The 22,698-nt window shown below is 36.8% G+C and overlaps 1 protein-coding gene and 1 long non-coding RNA gene across 2 annotated transcripts in view; one reads left to right on the forward strand and one right to left on the reverse strand.

Moving 5' to 3' along the window:
* Nucleotides 1–20,687, reverse strand: part of PKN2 (protein kinase N2) — a 130,346-nt gene extending 109,659 nt beyond the window's left edge. The window contains exon 1 of the mRNA XM_004442905.3: nt 20,311–20,687. Within this exon, the coding sequence (XP_004442962.1) occupies nt 20,311–20,358 (48 nt within the window). The 5' untranslated portion in view covers nt 20,359–20,687. The remainder of the gene's footprint in view (nt 1–20,310) is intronic.
* Nucleotides 20,013–22,698, forward strand: part of LOC147918063 (uncharacterized) — a 34,916-nt gene continuing 32,230 nt past the window's right edge. Inside the window, exon 1 of the long non-coding RNA XR_015556121.1 lies at nt 20,013–20,092. This is a non-coding gene — a long non-coding RNA (uncharacterized LOC147918063). The remainder of the gene's footprint in view (nt 20,093–22,698) is intronic.

The following is a 22,698-nucleotide window of genomic DNA, read 5'->3' on the forward strand; positions in this document are numbered from 1 at the left end:
TAAAAGAATGATGGATAAGAAATATGACTTCAAACTCAAACTATTCTATAAATCTTTGATATATGATGGTTTATATATTTTTAATATATTAAACTTCTAAGACATTGATTATCATTTATTTCACTTGAAAACCAGTTTACTTAAAATTCATCCAGTACAAAGTATTTTATTACTTTCCTGGCAGAGTGTGAACAAAAACCTTTGGACTCACTACAAAAATGTCTTTAAATAAATATAATTATTTTCTTAAAAAAACTAATAAGAGCCAGCCCCGATGGCCTAGTGGTTCAAGTTTGGTGCTCACCACTTTGGTAGAACCACACCACCTACCTGTCTGTCAGTTGCCATGCTGTGGCGGTGGCTCACACAGAACTACAACGACTTACAACTAGGATATACAACCATGTACTGGGGCTTTGGAAAGGGGAAAAAAAAAAAAAAAAAAAAAGGAAAATGTTTTCATGGGGCCACTAAAAAAAAAAAAAACAAAAACCTAATATATTTCTTTATTTAAATGTAAATAAAAATATTTCTATAATCCACAAGGAATTTTTCTGTCTTCTGTAAATTCAAGGTATTAAAATAGACCTGTGCATTCATTATCCAGCACTGTTCAAGAGAACTTTCTGCAATGACTGAAATGTTCTATACATCAATGCTGTCCAGTATGACAGCCACCAGCCACATGTGGCTACTGAATGCTTAAAATGTGGCTAGTGTGACTGAAGAATTAAATTTTAAATTTTACTTATTTATAATTAATTTAAATTTTAATAGCTACATGTGGCTAGTGATTACTGCATTGAGCAACACAGTTACAGACTATCAAATGATCATGACCAGGTACAATAACCTCCAACAGTGCTATACTTACTAAAAGAAAAGCATCACAGGAAGCAACCCAAGCATCCATCAATGAAGGAGTGGATAAACAAACTGTAGTATATACATACAATGGAATATTATTCAGGCTTAAAAAGGAAGGCAATTCTGAAACATGATACAACATGGATGAATCTTTTTTTTTTTTTAAACTCTCCCCACCCCCAAAGCCCCAGTAGATAGTTGTATGTTATAGTTGCACATCTTTCTAGTTGCTGTATGTGGGACGCGGCCTCAGCATGGCCGGAGAAGTGGTGCGTCGGTGCGCGCCTGGGATCCGAACCCAGGTCGCCAGTAGTGGAGCGCGCGCACTTAACCGCTAAGCCACGGGGCCGGCCCTGAATGAATCTTGAAAACATTATGCTAAGTGAAATAAGACAGACACAAAAAGACATATACTGTATGATTCCATTTATATGTCAAATTCATAGAGACAGAAAGTAGAATAGTCGTTTGGCAGGACCTGGGGAGAATGGGTAATGGGAAGTTAGTATTTAACGGGTACAGAGTTTCAGCTTTCCAAGGTAAACAGAGTTCTGAAGAAGGATGGTGGTGACAGCTGCACACATGGTGACTATATGTACTTAATGCCACTGAACTACACCATTAAAAATGGTTAAGATGCTAAGTGTTATGTGTATTTTATCCCAATTAAAAAATTTTTTTAAAACTTCACAATTTGACCAAATAAGTACTTCTGACAGAAGAGCTAACTGGAAATCTAAAGTCACCAGTAAAGGAAATAAAGTGCTTCTCAGAGATGGAAACACCAGATTTGCTGAGAAAAAGTTACAGGAACCCCATAACAAATCAAGCTATACTACATTACCACACCATAGCCAAGAGCTAAACATTTTACTTCTACAGAATCTAGCTGGACAGAGTATACTGGAGCTCTTTTAAGAAGTCACAAGGCTAGACCAAGTAAAGTCAAAGCTGAATTGTAGAGTACTAAGTGTTTTGTGTGGTTTGAGGCACTGGCAATAGAGCTGGCCTTGAGAAAGTCACATATTGAGCAACAAAAAAACAAAACCCAGAAATGTACTCAGTAATTTGTTAATTATATACAGTTATTTTTAACTTCCTTAGAAGGTAAGACTAACTTTATTTTAATGGAAGGGCATAATAAAAGTACAGCTCTCAGGGTGTAAAGAGCACACCAAGGAAAAACTAGGGGTAGGGATAATACCACTATTAATAAGAAATAACTCATGCACAAGAAAGGAGGATAAAATTAATGGAGATAACAAAAGAGATCATGCTTTTCCTCATAAATAAATCTGAACGTATTTAGGCCCAAATGCTATGATCACTGAGAGTGTTAACATATTACAACAAAATATTTTAGGGAAGTTGTTAGATGCTCAAGTCGAAAAGGGCTTATAAAATGAAGTTTATTCTTTGGCTTTTTAAACACTTTTTTATTTAAAGCAGTTTATCACTATAAAGATCTTTATCCCCACAACCAGTCATAAATTGGAAATAAGTGCAGACTAAACTTTAACATCAGAAATACATTTTCCTTTAAAAATATAAAACATGAGTATTTTTTCAGTGCACTAAAATATCTAATGCATATAAAACATTCACTTTGCAAATCTATATTGTGGATAACATGACTGGCCTCTTTTAACATATAATTTGTAAATATAGAAAACATCATTCAACTTCATTAGTAATAGCTTCTTTAAATGGTTTTTCAATTTTACATAAACTTTAAACCATGATAAACTCTCCGGAAGTTACACACTACTGCTGCTGGAATCAACACACCCCTAGAATATTTTTGTGTTATAAAAATACAATAAAGAACTGATACTACCATGAATACTCACAACTAGGTAGCAAATTATATAGTCCCTTTTATAGTTATTCTCAGTTCTCTTGGAGAAAAAAATGACATTTTTCACGTTCACTTTTAACATAGCTTTGAAAATGTTAACCATTTTTTAGGTATAGTAAAAGAAAAAAATACAACCCTAAAAGTTAATAAAACTAGAATTGTATAGAGTACTAAAATGAAAGCTAGGAGTCAGAAGATAAGAGTTCAGGTTAAACAGACGTTGGCCAAGTAAACATGAACACTTGTAAACTGGGTATAATAGTTTCCCCCATCCCTAACTCAAAAGGTCAATTAAGATCAAGCGAAATAATACAAGTGAAAGTGCTTTATAAATTAAAAATGCTTCAGAAACATAGTGATATTACTATTAGTCATACTACTTGTATTTTTTCAACATGGTTCTCTTTATTTTATATGAAGTACTTCTATAACCAACACCAGTTCTTTCTCTATAACTACCATTATACTATACTAAAATAAAGAATTATCTACTATTCTGCCAACCTCAGAGAAAATGAAAGGATAGGTCCACTTATTTTTAGAGATTTAGTAAGGTGTTTTTAGGGATTTGGTAAAGCAAGAATTTTGCTTTAGATCTGATATTTAAGGTTCCATTGGTCATAAGACATTCCTTAAAAGGACAAACCAAAACTAAGTGTAGAATTTTGTATAGAGTTTTATGAAGTTTTAACACAATAAAAACATATAGCAGAACAAAAATTTACAGTAAAATGAACACTCTCCTGATACTGGAGTGCAATGATAAGGTTTCCATAGCAACAAAATGGAAAGTCAATTATGCTACCCAATAAGCAACAAACAATTGGACATTTACTATAATTTACACATCAAAGTTCGACACATTCAATTACAGAGTTGATAGTACTTATTAATATTCAGAAGTATATTACCAGAAATCTGTTTCTCTAGTGCTGAAATGTTCAAGACCATTTTGGACTTTGCAGATATATAATCTTAGCTCAAATTTATAAAAAGTCCAAAAGCCTCTGGGAAAAGACAAAATAAGGATCTGAACTTACTTAAACTGCTTCATGAAACTGCTGAATTGTTCTATAGCTTAATATTTACAATGCATATTTCTTGCACGACAAATACACCACAGATTCTTAAATGAAGGCTCAATCCTCAAAGTTCATCATATATCAACCTATGATTTCTTTAATTATTCTTACACACATGATCTCAGCATACTGTTATTTTAAATTAAGACAATCATGGAAATATACACACCTTTCAGATAGCTATCCGCATTATACCCTCTATGAAGCAAAAGAGGAAAGAAAGGAGGAGAAAACAATTAACCTAAGGAGTATGATCAGTTTTCTAGGTCTCTTAGGCCCATCTTTGGCCAGGCTGTCAACCACACAACTGAAGTATTTAAAGAAAAATGAAGTAATCCTAAAATATAAACATGACAGAGGGAAGAATTACTAAATGTCTTCTATATACCAGGCAATTTTATGTACATCATTTTTTTTAATATTTACATAAGTTCACTGAGCCAGAATTATCCCCATTTTTACAAAACTGGCCTCATGAAGCTAAATAACCCACACAAAGCCAGACAGCTAATATGGGATTTAAACCTAAGTGTGTATGATTCCAAAACTTGAATTACCTACTAAAGCAGTGATTTCAACTAGGCCTTGAAATTATTGATCAGTAAATTTCTGATCAATAGAAATTTGGCAGATATATATAAGGTTACTGATTTATTGTTTTGGCAGGATATTACTATCAATTATCCTCATTATTTCTTAAAAGAGTACATTTTGACATCAAGAAGGGAAGGAAGTAAGGAGAAGCAGAAATGGCAAAAGCTCAGAATGGAGGGCAGTCCACTCCTCTACGTATAAATTAGTAACTTTATATCAACATATACAGAATATATACTCATACAACATTGTTCTTAGCGTTAAAATATAATCACAAACAGCATCGGTCCATGACCCAGTGGTTGTGACACGCTTAAGTACCTTCAAAAAACGCATACTTTTTTTTAACTCAATGAGGCTTCCTTTTCTTTAGGAACCAAACTGATAATGCATCAACAATAGATAGGGTCAAGTATCTTGATTGTAACAGGTACTTCTAACTGATATAGGCTCAATAGTAGATGAAAGAATCCTTCCCCCTCCTCAAGGCTTCCAAGAGAATAGGAGGTTAGATAACTTTTACTAATATAGCAAGAAAGAAGTTTTGCTATTTACAAGTATATCTGTTTTCTAAGGAGGACTGATTCTTTTAAATATATTTGTTCGATGAACACTTGAGGAAATTGGCTATGCTCTCTGAGAGGAGGAATTTGAGGGAACTGAACTGTTCTTCCTTACAGACAGAAGAATTTGGAGTTTCCAATGCAAATAAGGAAGAAAGGATTGAAGAACAGACATGATAATGAGGACAAAAGAGCCAGCCACAGGACATGAAACTGGTTATAGTATGGGGGGGAGGACGACGTGAAATGCAAGTATCTTTGTTGAAACCAGTTAAGTTGTTATACGTCTATAAACATGTGTAGAAACAGAAACACAAGAAGCAGAGGGCGCCATGAGAACTTAAGCACCCTACACCAGGAAAACGTAGAAATCTTTGGAGATTTGGGATTTCGACAGGGTATAAGATTGTGGGTTCAAGCTTATCTTACCTAGAGCTTGAAGGTAAGATTTCAGCATGAATTTGCCCTTCAGATCAACTAGCTAGTCATCAAGAACAATCCTAACAAAAAAGCAAGTATTGGCATTGTTGAGGGAGAGGGAAAGATATAAGAGATGCTGCATAAGTGAAAGGCTAGGGTAAGAAACTGAGCAGACAGGAGACAGGCTGTGGTTACTGGAGTGGGGATGAGTCTGGGAAAAAAAGGAGCAGAGAAAAATGCCAAAAGAAGAAAGAGGCTCTAGAATATAATGGTTAAGAGAATTCGTGCTCTCAAGGCAGAGACCTGAATTTGCATCTTGGTTCAGGCTGATTATGTGACCATGGAAAAGTTAACTTCTCTAAACTTTAGTTCTCTTGCCTATAAAGTGGAGATAATAGCGCTACTTCAGTAGAACTGTCTTAAGGATTAAGTGAAATAACATTAAATGAATTATTATTTGTTTTTAATAACAAAAATTGTTATTTTTATTATTACTTGCTTCAGTTGTATCTAGACATAGCTCCTTCTGCCGTAGAAAATTCTCAGTCTGAGATGGGGAACTCAATTATTATGACTGAAGGTAATAAACTGAAAATTATGTACCTGTCAAGTGTCTCTACCTAAAAAAAAATGACATAATGCAGTTCTGCTCCCTCAGAAATGCCAAAAGCAGAAAAAAGTTTAAAGTAATAAACGTAAAATCTGGGGATTTTCAGACATGAGACTGTTATTTATTCAATACAGATTAATAAGTAGTTACTATTTACAAGTTGCTCTGCTCAGGACTAAAGGGGTAAAAGATGAAGATAAGCTACATAGTCCTTTTCCTCAAAGATGTTAAGCATTCAACCTAGGACAGAAAATGAGACAGGACACAAAGAACTATAGTGCAATGCAATATATGATAAATGTAATGAAACAGAAAATATCCCACTTAAGTTTTGAGGAGAGATTATACATGACTAGGGGAACATAAGGAGAAAAGAAAAAAGTAGAATCTGAATTGGGCCTTAAGAAACATTCCAGTTGATAGAATATAGCAAGAATACCTCGGAGATATTGTGGGTTTGGTTCCAGACTACTGCTATAAAGCAAATATCATAATAGAGCAAGTCACATGGATTTTTTGGTTTCCTAGTGCATACAAAAGTTACATTTAAGGGCCAGCCCGGTGGCACAGCAGTTAAGTTTGCGCGTTCCACTTTGGCAGCCCAGGGTTTGCGGGTTCAGATCCTGGGCACGGACCTACTGACTGCTCATCAAGCCATGCTGAGGCAGCGTCCCACATAGAAGAACTAGAAGGACCTACAACTAGGATATACAACTATGTACTGGGGGAAAAAAAAAAAAAAAAAAGAGGAAGATTGGCAACTGATGTTAGCTCAGGGCCAACCTTCCTCAAAAAAAAAAAAAAACGTATTTACACTATACTGTAGTCTATTAAGTGCGCAACAGCATTATGTCTAAAAAAACAATGTACATACCTTATTTTAAAATACTATATTGCTAGAAAATACTAACCACCATCTGAGCCTTCAGCAATTAGTAATCTTTTTGCTGGTGGAGGGTCTTGTAAAAAACATATTATCTGTGAAGAGCAATAAAGTGAAGCATAATAAAAAGGGTTATGCATGTTTGTAGGCGAGGAAAAATTACTAATCACAGCGTGCCTGAAAAATAGCCTGCTTGCATGAAAAGAGTTAAGAACTAAGAGGTATTTGGGGGCTACAATGATAGCTTTCAGTGCTGAGCTAAGGAATTAGGACTATATCTCACAGGCAGTAAGGAGACACTGAATGCTGAAGACAACTTCTGAATCTACCAGTTGTACACAGTCTAAATAAAAAGAGAACGAGACTGAAGAGATAGAGGTGGAGTATCAAGATACTGTAATCATCCAAATGACAACGAGGGCCCAAACTTGGACAACAGCAAAGTAATAAATGAATTCAAATTACATAATTAGAAGAATCAACTGAAGAGGCTGAGACAGTAGTCAAATAAAAGTGACCACCGGATTTCTAGCATGGGCAACTAGGGGAAGAATGATAACCTTTAGAAATATAGAGAAGTCAAACGTAGTAAAAATCAGTCATAGAAATTGGTCATTTATCTATTTAAGCATTTATCAAGCATAAGCCACATGCCAGGTACTAGGGACATAAAGATGAGTAAGATCTTGTTCCTGTCCTGAAGGTGGGAGAGAGACATATAATTTAACAATTAATCGCCATATTGCATAATATATTCAATAATGGCAGCTGCAAAATGGGAAGCAGGCTAATTTGCCAATGGATCAAAATGCTACATGACCAACCACTAAATTTACTTATTTATCAAAAATGTATCTTAAGTAAAATTTTTCTTGATTATATGATATGAATATATTTACATATTCAATGAATACATTTTTTTTAGAATTTTAAGGAGTGTCTAATTTGTTTAAAGCTTTTCAGGCTGACGACCAATATTAGTATTTCAAGTTATAAACAGTATATGCAAAGATACAGAGGTAGAAAGAAGCAGTAGTTCCAAGAACTGCAAATAGTTTAACATCACAGAGTTTAAGATACATAGGGAGAAAAATCTAAAAAGACTGATAAGGGCCAGATGATGGAAGGTCTAATATATTTTATTCCATCATCAATGGAAAGTTACTAAAAGAGTTTAAGCAGAGAAGTGCTTTCTCAACCTATACTCCCTTCTCAAGAGAACAGCCCCAATCCCTAACTCACAGGAGAGTCCTTGCAGCCATATTGGTACCTACTGGTACTGAGAACTCCATCCCTCCATTGCCACAGTTGACTGGATCAGGGATAGATGCTCTGTATGAGGTCAATCAGTTTTCCCATCCAAGAATTTAGAATTGTGGCACAGAATAAGTGAGTCAGTTAGCTATGGGCATTGGACCTGTAGAGCTAATGTAAATTCAGAAGTTAAGAGTGCCATTTGGTTCATATGGGGCAACAAAAGACCCCGAATAGCTAAAGCAATCCTGAGAAAAAAGAACAAAGCTGGAGGCATCACAATCCTTGACTTCAAAATATACTACAAAGGGGGGCCGGCCCAGTGGCACAAGCAGTTAAGTGTGCATGCTCCGCTGTGGCGGCCCAGGGTTCGCCGGTTCAGATCCCGGGGGCGCACCGACGCACCGCTTGGCAAGCCATGCTGTGGCGGCATCCCATATAAAGTAGAGGAAGATGGGCATGGATGTTAGCCCAAGGCCAGTCTTCCTCAGCAAAAAAAGAAAAAGAAGAAGAAGAAGAAGAAGAGGATTGGCAGATGTTAGCACAGGGCTGATCTTCCTCACACACATACAAAAAAACACTACAAAGCAATAGTAATCAAAACAGCATGGTGCTGGTACAAAAACAGACACACAGATCAACAGAACAGAACTGAAAGCCCAGAAATACAACCATACATCTACGGACACCTAATTTTAGACAAAGGAGCTAAGAACATACAATGGAGAAAGGAAAGTCTCTTCACTAAATAGTGTTTGGAAAACTGAACAGCCACATGCAAAAGAATGAAAGCAGACCACCTTCTTTCACTATATACAAAAATTAACTCAAAATGGATCAAGGACCTGAAGGTGAGACCTGAAATTATAAAACTCCTGGAATAAAATATAGGCAGTACACTATTTGACAACAGTCAAAAAGGGATCTTTTCGAATTCCATGTCTACTCGGACAAGGGAAACAAAAGAAAAAATAAACAAGTGGGACTTCATCAGATTAAAGAGCTTCTATAAGGCAAATGAAACCAGGATCAAAATGAATAGACAACCCACCAGCTAGGAGAAAATATTTGCAAATCATATATCCGACAAGGGGTTAATCTCCATAATATATAAAGAACTCACACAACTGAACAACAAAAAAACAAACAACCTGATCAAAAAATGAGCAGATGATATGAACAGATACTTTCCCAAGGAAGATATACAGACGGCCAATATGCACATGAAAAGATGTTCAACATCACTAATCATCAGGGAAATGCAAGTCAAAACTACACTAAGATATCACCTTACACCCATTAGAATGGCTATAATCACCAAGACAAAAAACAACCAATGTTGGAGAGGTGGTGGAGAAACGGGAACCCTAATTCACCACTGGTGGGAATGCAAACTGGTGCATGGAAAACAGTATGGAGATTCCTCAAACAATTAAAAATAAAAAGACCTTATGATCCAGCTATCCCACTACTGGGTATCTATCTAACAAACCTGAAATCAACAATCCAAGGAAGCTTATGCACCCCATGCTTATTGCAGCCTTATTCACTATAGCTAAGAAGCAGAAGCAACCCAAGTGTCCCTCGACTGATGATTGGATAAGAAGATGCGGTATATATATATATACAATGGAATACTACTCAGCCATAAAAAAAGACCAACTTGCCCATTTGCAACAACATGGATGGGCCTGGAGGGTATTATGTTAAGTGAAATAAGCCACAGAGAGAAAGACAAATACCACATGACTTCACTCATATGTGGAATATAAACTAATACATGGACAGAGAGAACTGTTTGGTGGTTACCAGGGGCAAGGGGGTTAGGGGGTGGGCACAAGGGGTGAAGGAAGGCATTTATACGGTGACTGACAAACAATAATGTACAACTAAAATTTCACAATGTTATAAACTATTAAAACATCAATAAAAAAAGTTTTCAAAATATAAATAAAGCTCAAAGTCAACTCAGAAATTATCATCATGTTTGGGAACCAAGTGGATAGATTTGGGAGGTCTTGGCTACCAAGCTATAAGGAAATATCTAAGTCAAAAAAGGTAATAGGGAGCTAAGCATCACAAAAAAATAAAATTGACACAGTTGTCTTTGGGAGGAGGGACTGGAGGCAGAGAGGGGTGAGGCAAGGAACTGCGACTTTTCATTATAACCCCATCTATGCATATATTACTTCAATAGCATTACAATGGGCAAATGTTGAAGAAAAGTAACAGATTGCTGAAAACATCCAAAAATAAAAGTCTATTTATTATCAAAAAAAGAAAGAAAACAGTGCCATTTGGGGATCACAAGAAAGGAGAACCACTATACAGAGGAAATAAAAAGCAGTATGCATAAAGAAGAAGAGATATGAGAACATGTAGCCCTAGAGAGAGAGAAAGCCTCCAGTTTCCTGTTTAGTACTCATGGGATCTGGCTATATATACTATCCTTGGGTTAAGTGACATGTCCCTGTAGCTTTCCAATAAATCCAATTTTTGTTTAAGCTAATTTAAATGGGTTTCTACTTCCTGCGACTCTGATAAAACAAGGTGATTAATTCTGGTGTTAATCAGAAGACTAAATTAGAGGGGAAAAAGGCTAGACACAGGTAGAACATTTAAACTAGGAAAGGAGGTATCAAAAGAAAGCAATAGTAGCAAATAGAGGTAGATTTGATGGGGGAAAAAAGTAACCAATATTGTGCAGGGTTCACAAAGCTTAACTTAAACAAGAGAGTTTCAGGAAGCTGAAGCAGCATCAGTTGCCTCTAAGGACTAGAAGGAGCAGGAGGTCACTGATGATTTTAAGAGAATAATCTGAATAGAATAATTAGGACAGAAGTCATATTTGAATAAGAAATAAATGCAACTAAGAAATTCCTTTGAAGGAGTGTGATGATTAAAAGAAAGAAATTTGAGGATACAACAGTATTAAAAAAAGAGTATAATAAGAAAAAAAAGGGGAAGAGAGATGTGAACTTATCATTAAGGTAAAGAGTCAGGGGAGAACGAAAGCCCCGTTCTGCAAAAGAGTGAAACAATATTCCAAAGGAAGCAGAAGTCCAGGAAAGTATAGCCTTAACAAGCTCAATTTTTCCTTAAAATTGCATAAGAAAAAAAAGAAAACAATGACAAAAATTCCAAGAGAGAAGAAAAGTTGAGGAAATTCACATTGTTGAATACTGCATATCATTCAATAGAGGTACTGGCTAGGTGAGTAATTTGCTGAGAACAAAGGAGCAGGAATAGGTTGGATGACTTAAGAAAATATAAAAGGTTTGAGCCACAATCGCGGAATGTGATGGAGAGTTAACAGGAGGTAAGTCAAGGATCCTTCTGACCCACGGTTTCAGCGGATACAACAAAAAACAGAAGAACTGGTACTATAAGGGAAAAATGAACTACTAATGATTTAGGTGAGGATAACTTCAGGTATAGTTCATTACATAACCTAGTATGATGTAACCTTAACTTCTAACTTGCAAAAATTAAATAAGACTATTCAGAAATGTTTCTGTCCTAAAAACTGAAAAGTGTTCTAGTTTTAAATTTACATCATAAATTTGATATACACTTCAAAATAATATTTTAAAAATTAAAAAATAACGCCGACTTTCATTTTACTCCATATTCAAAAATTAACTCCATATGTAATGATTTAAATGTAAAAAATAAATTTCAAAACTCTTAGTAGAAAATATAGGTGACTATCTTTTAGGTAAGTAACAATTTCTTAATTCAGAGTAAGGAACAAGTTCTGAAACAAAAAGCAATTACAATAGGGGCCGGCCCGTGGCTTAGTGGTTAAGTGCGCGCACTCCGCTGCTGGCGGCCCGGGTTCGCATCCCGGGCGCGCACCAACGCACCGCTTCTCCGGCCATGCTGAGGCCGCGTCCCACATATAGCAACTAGAAGGATGTGCAACCACGACATACAACTATCTACTGGAGCTTTGGGGGAAAAAAATAAATAAATAAAATTATAAAAAAAAAACAAAAAAACACAATTACAATAAAAGAAAAGATTGATGAATTTAAGTAAAATTAAATTATTTTCATCAAAAGATACCACAGTAGGGGCCAGCCCAGTGGCGCAGAAGTTAAGTTTGCAAGCTCTGCTTCAGCAGGCCGGGGTTCGCAGGCTCAGATCCCAGGCACAGACCTACACACTGATCAACAAGCCATGCTTTGGCAGCGTCCCACATACAAAATAAAGGAAGACTGGCACAGATGTTAGCTTAGGGCCAATCTTCCTCACCAAAAAAAAAAAAAAAAAATACCACAGCAATGACAAAAATTGCATTTAGGATTTCAGGTTTGTAAATACCAGTAAATTCTAAAGATTTTATTTATTTTTTTTATTTTTTATTTTTTATTTATTTTTTCCCTCCAAAGCCCCAGTAGATAGTTGTATGTCATAGCTGCACATCCTTCTAGTTGCTGTATGTGGGACTCGGCCTCAGGATGGACGGAGAAGTGGTGCCTCAGTGCGCGCCCGGGATCCGAACCCGGGCCACCAGCATCGGAGCGCGCGCACTTAACCACCAAGCCACGGGGCCGGCCCAATACCAGTAAATTCTGCAAGAGAAGAATATTTTCTGTTTTGTATCCAATATTAAATCTGACCAACTCCAGCATTTTATTGACAAGCTGTGCACATAACTGAATAACCAATTCACATAATTCTATACTTGTAATACACTGCCCTTCAAACAACAGAATAAAATATTAATAATAACTAATAATAATAAATAGTTTGCACTGAAGAGATATAGACTAGGAAAAACGAGCAGCTGATGAGATATTTACTCATATAAAGTGACATATATAACTTTGCTTCTAAATTCACTCTGAGTGACATCTAAGTGCTAGAATGTGTTAAGTGATACAATATTTTACACAACTTTCCATGGTTGTTCATTTGCAGTTTGTGAATCTATGGGTCATAAACTGTATAACTTTACCCTTTCTATACTAAATCTAGAATAGATATCAAGTGCACACTTGCTGATCACAACGATATACATGATCACAATGATGTACAGAAAAAAGTAAATAAAACATTTAAAACTGTCCCTCCCACAAACTCCCCAAAAGAAAGTGAAAAGACAAGTTACAAACTGAGAGAAGAGATTCATAACATACACAAAGGATTAACATGAAGAATATAAAAAATTCTTATAAATCAATTAAGAAAAACACAGAAAAATACGCAAGAGACATGAACAGGAATTTCATTGAAGAAGAAACATAAAAGGCCAGTTAACATAAAAAGAAACATTCTACATCAATGATGATCAGGAAAATGTAAATCAAGACCATAATGAGATAGTATTTTACACTCTTTTGATTTGGAAAAATTAAAAGACAATATCAAATGTCAGAAAGGACAGATAACCAAAGGATCTTTTATCTCTTACATATTGCTGATATGAATAGAGATTGGCACAACCACACTGGAAGCTGGGAATCATCTCCTAGTGTTGGGCATTCACCTACCCTGGGAGGCAGCAATTCTACCTCTAGGCATATAATTAATAGAAACTCTTATATATATACAACAGGAAAAATGCACAGAATGTCCATAGTAGCATTGTTCACAATTACAAAAACCAGAAAATAACGAAATGCCCAACAAGGGAGAGTGAGGGGATAAATATCCAACAAGGAGAGAGTTGATTAGTTTACTCAATGACATATTACACAGCAATTAAAATGAGTTACTACAGCAACATACAATAATACAGATAAATCAGCAATAATAGCTGAAAAATCAAGTTTGGAAAGACTATATTTAACACAATTATATAAGAACAACTAAAATAAAAGATATATCTTTTAGAACTATATATCCAACAAAATTATATAGAAAGAAAGCAAGAGAATGAACACAGGACTCAAGATGATGATTACCTTGGCTGACAAGAAGGTGGGCGTAGGGGGAAGGAATGGAAAAAAACCATATGTAGATTTAAGTTCCTAACATTTTTGGGGAGGTAGGAAGTGAATGATGGTCCATGGGTGCTTATGATAATGATAGACAGATGGATGGATAATGATCAATCCAATGTAGTGTACCTAAGGTTTAATAACACCTCCCTAGAGAATCGCTAAGGTAGCAACTATAGAAAAGGGAAAACAATATGATCTACGTGCCAAATACATGATATTCAGCACATGTACGGGTAGTAAATATGTCTTCTACAATCTAAAATAAATTCCAAATTCTGTCATAACAACCTTCCAATAAATTAAGGTGTTTGTGAGTGAGGGTGGTAAAGCTTTAACCAATTAGAAAACGTTATCACTGCCAAGTTTCTACAATAGATAAATCCTAGTAACAGTATATGTTATGCAATTCTTGTGTATCAGTTCATCTTTATAATGTAACACCAACATTTACCCTCAAATCTAAGGTATTTATTATCATCAAATACATTCCTCCCAGGCTTTCCTATTCTTCACTTTTAAGACTATTTATGTACATAATATTACATAAACTTAATTTTTGTGAGATTGAGAAACTCAATGTGACAATACAGCTATTTTCAAATAAGATTTCATTAGATAAAATTAAGAGAAACTAGACATGTATCAAGATAAATGTTCTCTATTTCTGCGATATTAGAAGTTACTTTTTCATTAGTATGTTTTTCCCATTCAAAATTTTAAATATCTTTTTAAAGATTTTAACTAGTTTTCAACTTTCTAACCTTGCTGCCAAGTTTGAACTCTGCTGCATATCAAGTTAATCATATTAAATGTTATATGATTTTGTCATACTGTAGTTAAAGTAATATTGGTTTTTGAAATAGAGTAGACATTTGACAACTGTTCAACACAGTCCATTTTACTGGGAAATAATTCAGAATTAACTACTCTTTTCATGTATGCTTCTGGAAGTAATACTATTTTAAGTGATATTCATCTCTATAAATCACTATTCCACTCTTCTCGTTTGTTTAAAAAGTGGATACCTAGGCAAAACCTGATAAAAGGCATGAAAACTGATTGTTGTCAAATGTGAAAAGCAGAAAGAGGAAAGCCCAAGGACTCAGATGCAAAGCCCTGGGGTAAAGAGACAATGCCTAGAAGGTGCCCCGACCTCTCCCTATTTCAACATTCATCATATGTGAATAGTAAGAGTTGTATGAGACGAGAACTAATCTCTATTATACTAATTAGAGATGATCAAAAAACATGATCCATTTTAGAGCCATAATTTTATAACACTAGTTTCAGCACAGAGACTTACCTAGGTAGTCAATAAATATCTGGCAAGTTATTTAAGGATATGCCTTATTCAATAAAGTACTCAGCACTCTATAAGAGCAGCAATAATCAAATTTAAGCTGAAAAACCACATTGTATATTTATTGTTCACACAGTTGATGCTATGTATCATTATTGTCTATTACTAAGTCCACGCTGTATTCTCCACTTACTTTTCTTCTTAACTGTATCTCAAAGTACTGACTCTAAATCAAAATATTTTGAGATAAAAAAAGCCAATTAAGCTAGTTTGATCCACTTATCTAAAATCAGTGGCAAAAATTTTTCTTAACCTATAGCTATTTCTATCTTAAAACTCGATGAACCTCATTTCTCTTTAAAATTCTAATAAGTAAAATGGAATAAAGGGAGAAAAAATATTAAATCAATATGTTGTACACCTTAAAGTTACACATATCTATGTCAAATATACATCAATTTTTAAAAAGAGAGGAAAAAGAGGAAATGGACTCAAATGCCACAGGACTTACAAGTTGGAAAAGGTTGTCAGTTATCTCTGAGTGATAGAACTATGAGTACCTTTTATTTTCTCATGTGCTTTTCTGCATTTTCTAGATTTCCTACAATGAACATGTGTTATGTTTATAACTTGAGAAAACTGTTAAAATCTGTATTACCCCTCCTGTCTACTTTCTCATCCTTGTCTACATTCCTCCAATCCACTTTAAAATCTTAATCCTTCCAACACAGAGACCTTCTACTCTCCAGTATCACTGCAAAATCAGATGCCACCTCCTAATTTCCCATCGAATGGGTAAAATAACTGTGTGCTGTATGGAAGTGTGACATAAGTAGTCAGAAATCCCTTTTGAACTTTTCAAGGGAATATTTTTGAGACAAGGGATTGGAAATGTAAATTAAAGAAAACTAAGTAATTTCTTATGTCAGTGATTGTAATCAACGTCTCTTAGAACAGTCAAGACACTTCTCATCCTAGGTAATAAACAGAGCCTTCTTATCAAAGCACTGAGTACCTACTAAGTGCCAAACACACAGCTTGGTTACACATGAGCTTAGAATTTTCAAGTAAAGTTTGTCTTACAGATAGTCTACAGAGAAATGCAAAATCTTTTGGAAGGTTTTGCAGAAATATTTGACAACTTTCATCAGAAAGAGTAATTGTTAAACGAAGAAAATCTGTAAAAAGGTTATTTGTACTGTTATTCTTTGTAAAATAAAAAACCTTATTCACAGTAATAATGCATTGCTAAGTTACAGACTACCAAATAGAATGTGGAAATCATTTTTCCTTGTTGTACAGGAACTTAACAAGCAGTATAAAGTTTATATTAAAGGTAACTCCGCTTAATTACATCTTCGGCCAATTTTTAGAAAGTTTACACATCTATAACATTGGAATTCGAAACATTTATGGGTCCACAGAAATGAGGAAGCTTAAAGAATGATGTAGTGGGAAACATATAGATCTGAATTCTAACTCAGACTTAGACAGTGTGACCATGAACAATCTACTTAACATTCCTGAACTAAGTGTCCTCATCTGTAAAATGGAAATAACACCCACCTTATTGCATCGTTGTAAAGATTATATAAGATGTATAGGGTACCAAGTACAACGACTGACACATAGCAAATAATCAATAAATGTTATTTGCACTCTCTTCTAGAAAGTGAAAGCCATATCTCGTCATCTTTACATCCTCCAATATAGCTTTGGTAGATACTCAATAAATGTTTCTTGAAATGAATCCCTGTAATTTAAGGCTAACTACCTCAACCTTCCACCTGGGCGAGTCACCTCTACCTAAATAAATTCTGCTGAGAATGGAATTTAAGATTCTCAACCCAACACTTTATTAGGCATTTTGATGAAGATGAATCTCCAATAATTAACAAGGTAACTTCATTAGTATGCTACTCAATATTTGGGTCTGCATTCTATAAAATTACTGTTGTAGGCAACATTTTCATTTTGAGATTCTTTATATAGCTTTCATTAGTCCAGTTTCCTTGAAAATAAACTTTAATTTATTTGGCGTCACCAAGTATCTCACTAAGTTTCCCACTATACTTCAAAAAAAAAAAAAAAAAAAAAAACAGGACAGAACAAGTTAGTTATAAGAGATAACAATTAGAAGTTGCCAATTAAGTTCATATTTTTAAACAGCCTATTTTTATTTTTGCTACAGCAAATATTCTTCCTTACACATTGAAGCTTCTAGCCATCAAAGTCTGTAGGTACTTTATTAATGACTCCTTGTTGAATAAGCCTAAATTACTAGCAACAGTTAGAAACATTACTCTACAGAAATATTACAGTAATTAACAAGACAAAGTACTGCGGTTTCAGATTTTCTTTGTTTTGCCTTTCTGCAACCAATGGTTATTAATAAGCCAATTCCGGCTCAAATAGTAAAGTATTTCAAATTCTGCAATATAATTTGAAAAATAATTTTAAAATGTTGGGTATACAATGTTTCTAAATAAATATCACTTTCATTAAAAGTAGGTTGTAACATGTAACTTTCAGAGTGAGACAAGTATTCCTGAGACAAGATATGGCAAGGCAACAATTTTAAACTACTAAACACATTTTAAAACTTGCCATATAAATTACTATTTAAACACTTAAAACCTGTATGGCAGAGAAGCATTAAGAACTTCATATTAAACAACTTTTCAATTTCATAAATTCAAATAACTCAGAATCTTTTTAAAAACTGGTTCTCCAAACAAGTTTGATAAATACTTGGTTACTATATACTAGTTTCATGACCCAATGAAATAATAAAATGTTTAATAAGATGGATATACTTGGCGAAGCAAATTTTATCACCATTTAAGGGCTGATATAAATAATATCCTCAATTATTTTAATAAACATGATAAAGTTTAAATGCAGTAACTTTTATTAGAACTGGGAATCAAATACACCTAGAAAAATGTCCTGGATATACATGACAGCTTATAAGGTAACACTTAATAAAAACTATTCTTTTTCTGGAAGGGGTTACATTTTAGTTTATTTAAAAGTCTAACTTCAGATTAGGTGTTCCCCTACTTCGGTCCCATTTTTAAAATACTCATGTTTAAAATTTATTCTTTGACTTGCTTCCTTGGTATTGTCAAAACTGATCTTATTAAAAGTCCCTAAATGTTATATTTTAATACACATGAAAATATATTTCCAGGTCCAGTGCCAAAATAACTGTCTTTTATGCCAACTTTCTATAAAATACAAACAAGAATGCCAAATACTTTATAATTCTGAGGCCACTCCATTCAAAGAAAAATGCTCCTATCATTTTCATTGCTTTTTCTCAGTCAGAATTAAAAGTATGCTTTTCATATTTCAAGACTAGGCAATGGAAAGTATTTCCTATGTGCCTCAAATAAACTTCATTTTAAAGGCTCATGTAAATTAATAAAACAATAAATTTCATTCATTTAGCAAATGTGGTATGCTGTAAGACTTCCTTATAAAAGGTTAAGGGTAATTAAAATACTATATAGTAACATGTTCAATGCTATGAAATTCAGTTTTTCATTTCCAAAGGATTCCAAATTTTCAACAGCGCATTGGTATACCTTGTTGAAATCTGTATTTTTTTGGAGGAAATATCAAGAATTATAACAATGCCTTCAAGCTTACATCTAACTACACAATAAACCAAGCTTATACAGGAATCAATCGAAAATACATTTAAACAGCCAAAAATGTAGAGGCAGTTGCAAGACTCAGTTTCGACATCAAGAATCAACCCCTCAGAGTGTCTAGATTCAGTCTTTTTAAAAAAATTAACTGCCCAACACAAAAAGAAACGTTAAGTATGCTATTTTTTTTCTTCTCCTAATTCCCATATCAATCTTTGAGTAGCTAGAAGACGACTATATTTAAACAAACCAAAATAAGTTTAAGTCAAAAAACAAGCATGAAATTTTAATCCAGATGTAAACATCTCTGGGACACTCCAAAGTAATGAAAAATAAACGCAACAGAGTAGCGTAGGTACCCCTGTACATCACAGAGACCTAAAAACAAAAATCGTGCCTACATCATCAAATATTTAGCTGGAAATGGGAAAGAATAATATTGCTACTCGACATGGGCTTCACTAATTAAGGGACCTGTTTTGTTCCCATCTTCTGCAGGCATGTGATGCCCAACATTTTCCCTTAGTCGACTGCCTTCTTATTTGTAAACAACTTCTGGAGCTCTTTCTCTGGTGTTCAAACGGGAGGGAAAATGAAAGTCTGAAAGGCATCAGCATCTGAGCTTCCGGATCTGCCTGAGCAGGGAGTAGCTGAGAACCACACAGCTATCCCTTGGTAAAAAAGAAAATAGCCCTCAAAGCAGAAGAAAGAAATTCAGTCACCTGAAGAGGGCTGGTAAAAGTGAAGCAAGCATTTGGTGAGACACGTTTTTAAAAAAAAAAAAAAAAAAACTTGTCTGGGGGCTGGAAGTTATGGGGGCGCTCTTTGTGCGGAGTCCGAGGGGAAGGGGAGGGACGAGAAAACAGCCTGGGAGTCATTCAAAGGAGGGTGAGGAGCGGTGTACGAGGAAAGGCGGGGCGGGGCCGGCGGGCGGAGGGAGGGGGCGTCCGCGGGCGGCTCTGACACCCTGGGAGGGGGCAGTGAGCTGGCCGCTCCGGGGACCGGGGGAGAGCCGACTCCGGCTGCAGGCAGCCCGCGGAGACGGGTCCCTCTGGTAGGTAGAGTCAAATCAAAGCGCTAGCAGGCCAGGCTCTGGCGGGGGGACAGGGTCCGGCTCCCGAAGGAAGCGGCTCTCGAGTGACATCCCCGAGTTTCCGCACTTAGCGGGCTCGGGGCGCGGCGGCCGCAGGGCTTCCCTCGGCCCCCGACCCTGCGCCAGGCTTGCTCCCGCTCCCCTCCGCCAGCTCCTGGCGCCCGGGCCGCGGCCCTTACCTGCAGCTCCGTGAGCAGAATCTCCCCCCGTTCGGGGTTGGACGCCATTGCGCTCCGCTCTGGACTCCGCACCTGGACGCGGCCGCCGCTGGCGAAGGGGGAAGGCGGGACGGGAGCCGGGTGGGGGGTGAGGAGCGGGGAGAGGAAGAAAAAAAACTAGAGCTTCATGGAGGCGCAGCCCCTGCTGGAGGCGCGGCTTATTCCGCCCGGTTCATGGAGAGCGGCGGGGAGCGAGGGCACTGGTAGCGGGCTCGCCCTCGCAGCCAGCCCGCCGCCGCCCGCCCGCCCGCTCCGGACTCTGCTCTCTTAGTCGCTCCCTATGGGCGACGCCAGGAGCCGCCTCAAGCGTCTCGGTGCGGGGCGCTGCGGCCGCGGCAGCAGCTCCTGCTGTCGCACCATTTGGCTGTCACCGCGTCGCAAAAGCGGTCTCACTTGGCGGCTGTCAGGACACGTGACGGCCGCGGCCGCCGCCTCCCGCCGGGCGGGGGAGGTGGGGCCGAGGGGACCCCGAGGGCGGGAGCGGCGTCGGCGGCGGGGCAGCCATTGGCCCCGGCGGGGGTGAAAACGAGGGGAAAGGACTGGGCTCGCGTCTCTTGGGAGGCGGGAAGAGGAAGAAAAAAACACATGCCCGCTTTCCTGATGCGTTTAACGGCCTCACCGTGAACGCTAGAACTCGGGAGCCTGTTCGCTGTTGTTTTTTTCCCCAGTGCCACTTTAGCTTTTCTTGCCGAAGTTTAGGCCTAACGTAAACGGGCCCCTTTCTAACCTGCACAACCCAAAGAGTTTTGGGACTCAAACCTTACAGATTGTTCCCCTGTCCCCATCAATCCAAGATATTAATCTCGCGTTTTGCTCGCCCCTACTCTCAGCTGGCGGCTTTCCGACCAGTAAGGTGCACAGCTGGCTAAACTGGGGTGTGGTCTGTACTTTTCAAGAAATGTAAGCGGCTCGCGATCTCTGGCAATTTCTAACGCACAGCCTTTAGGATGCCTTTTCCCAAGCGTTCAACTACTGTGGTTTGAGCTGCAGAACTCTACTTGGAGTTTAGAATTTAATTAGCTGGCCTCTTGAATTGTTTTAACTGAACTTAAACTGAAGGAGATGGAGTGGAATCAGCCCACGTATGGAAAAAAGCCAACTTTCCTCGGTGTAATGAACATCCAAGCTAACCTATTAGTAACATATAGTTTAAGTAGTGTAAGTTTAGGTTTAAAAAATGACACTATAGTATTCAAGAATGTCAATAAAGTCTCCAGTAGATAGCTTTTGTTTTGTTTGAGCAGTGAATGGGTATTCTAGGCAACTGCCTAACTTTTCACTGTTTGAGGCTAAAATACAATGGCTTTGTCAAAAGCTACTTGGAGAGAAAGTGCTAGGGGTTATTTAGCTAGCTACCTGAAGAAGGGCTTAGTTGGCATACTTCAGTATAATATTATGTACTTCTCTTACTCTCCATGTTGGGCTGATGCTACGACTTAAGTTTATCTTTTTGTCTTTATCAAATCTCATGCATTAATTTGACAAACATTTATTGAAGGTGTAGAGTTCTGTGACCACATTTTGTGAACTCCAAATCATGATATGTGATGAAGAATTTTTCTGGTGTGTATTTTAAAGTTTTACAACTGTTTCTATGTTTAATACGTTGCCTTGGTTGAAAATGATAATTAAGGGGCCAGCCTGGTGGCCTAGTGGCTAAATTCCAGGCACTCTGCTTCAGCCGCTGGGGGTTCGAACGTTGGGATCCCTGGGGGCAGACCTGCACCACTCATCAAGGCATGCTGTGGCAGCCACCCGCATGCAAAATGAAGATTGTCACAGATGTTAAAGCAAAAAGAGGAGATGTTAGCTCAGGCCAATCTTCCTCACAGAAAAAAAAAAAAAGATAATTAAAATATATGAAACAACAACACTTGGAAAGGCCAGGATATAATTGCCCTCCCAGGTAACTAGGAGCCAGACAGTGTTCTAGGCCCTGGAGTTACAGCTAGGATTAAGAAAGAATCTTTGTCCCTGGAGTGATTGAGTCCTTTGGAGAAACAGGCTTGTGTCCAAACAACTATAATGCAATTTTAAATGGTAGGCACAGAATGTGAGCGGAGCACTGCATTTAGATATATATACATATATATTTTGTGTGTGTGATGAAATATAACAAAAAATATACCATTTCAACAATTTTAGGTATACAATTCAGTGGCATTAAATGCATGCAGATATATTTTACTTATTTTTGCTTTGCCTTACTCCAGAATGGATTTGAGATGGCTGATGTGCACATAGTAGGTGCTTAATAATAATGGAATTAAAAATTACCCCTGAGAAGTACAGTCAATGAGCATTCTTTTTAAAAATAAATTTGGGTATAAGAGAGAAAATGTTCACATC

The sequence above is a fragment of the Ceratotherium simum genome, chromosome 2, assembly GCF_057802395.1.
Source record: "Ceratotherium simum simum isolate JZ-2026a chromosome 2, ASM5780239v1, whole genome shotgun sequence".
NCBI classification, from domain to species: Eukaryota; Metazoa; Chordata; class Mammalia; order Perissodactyla; family Rhinocerotidae; genus Ceratotherium; species Ceratotherium simum.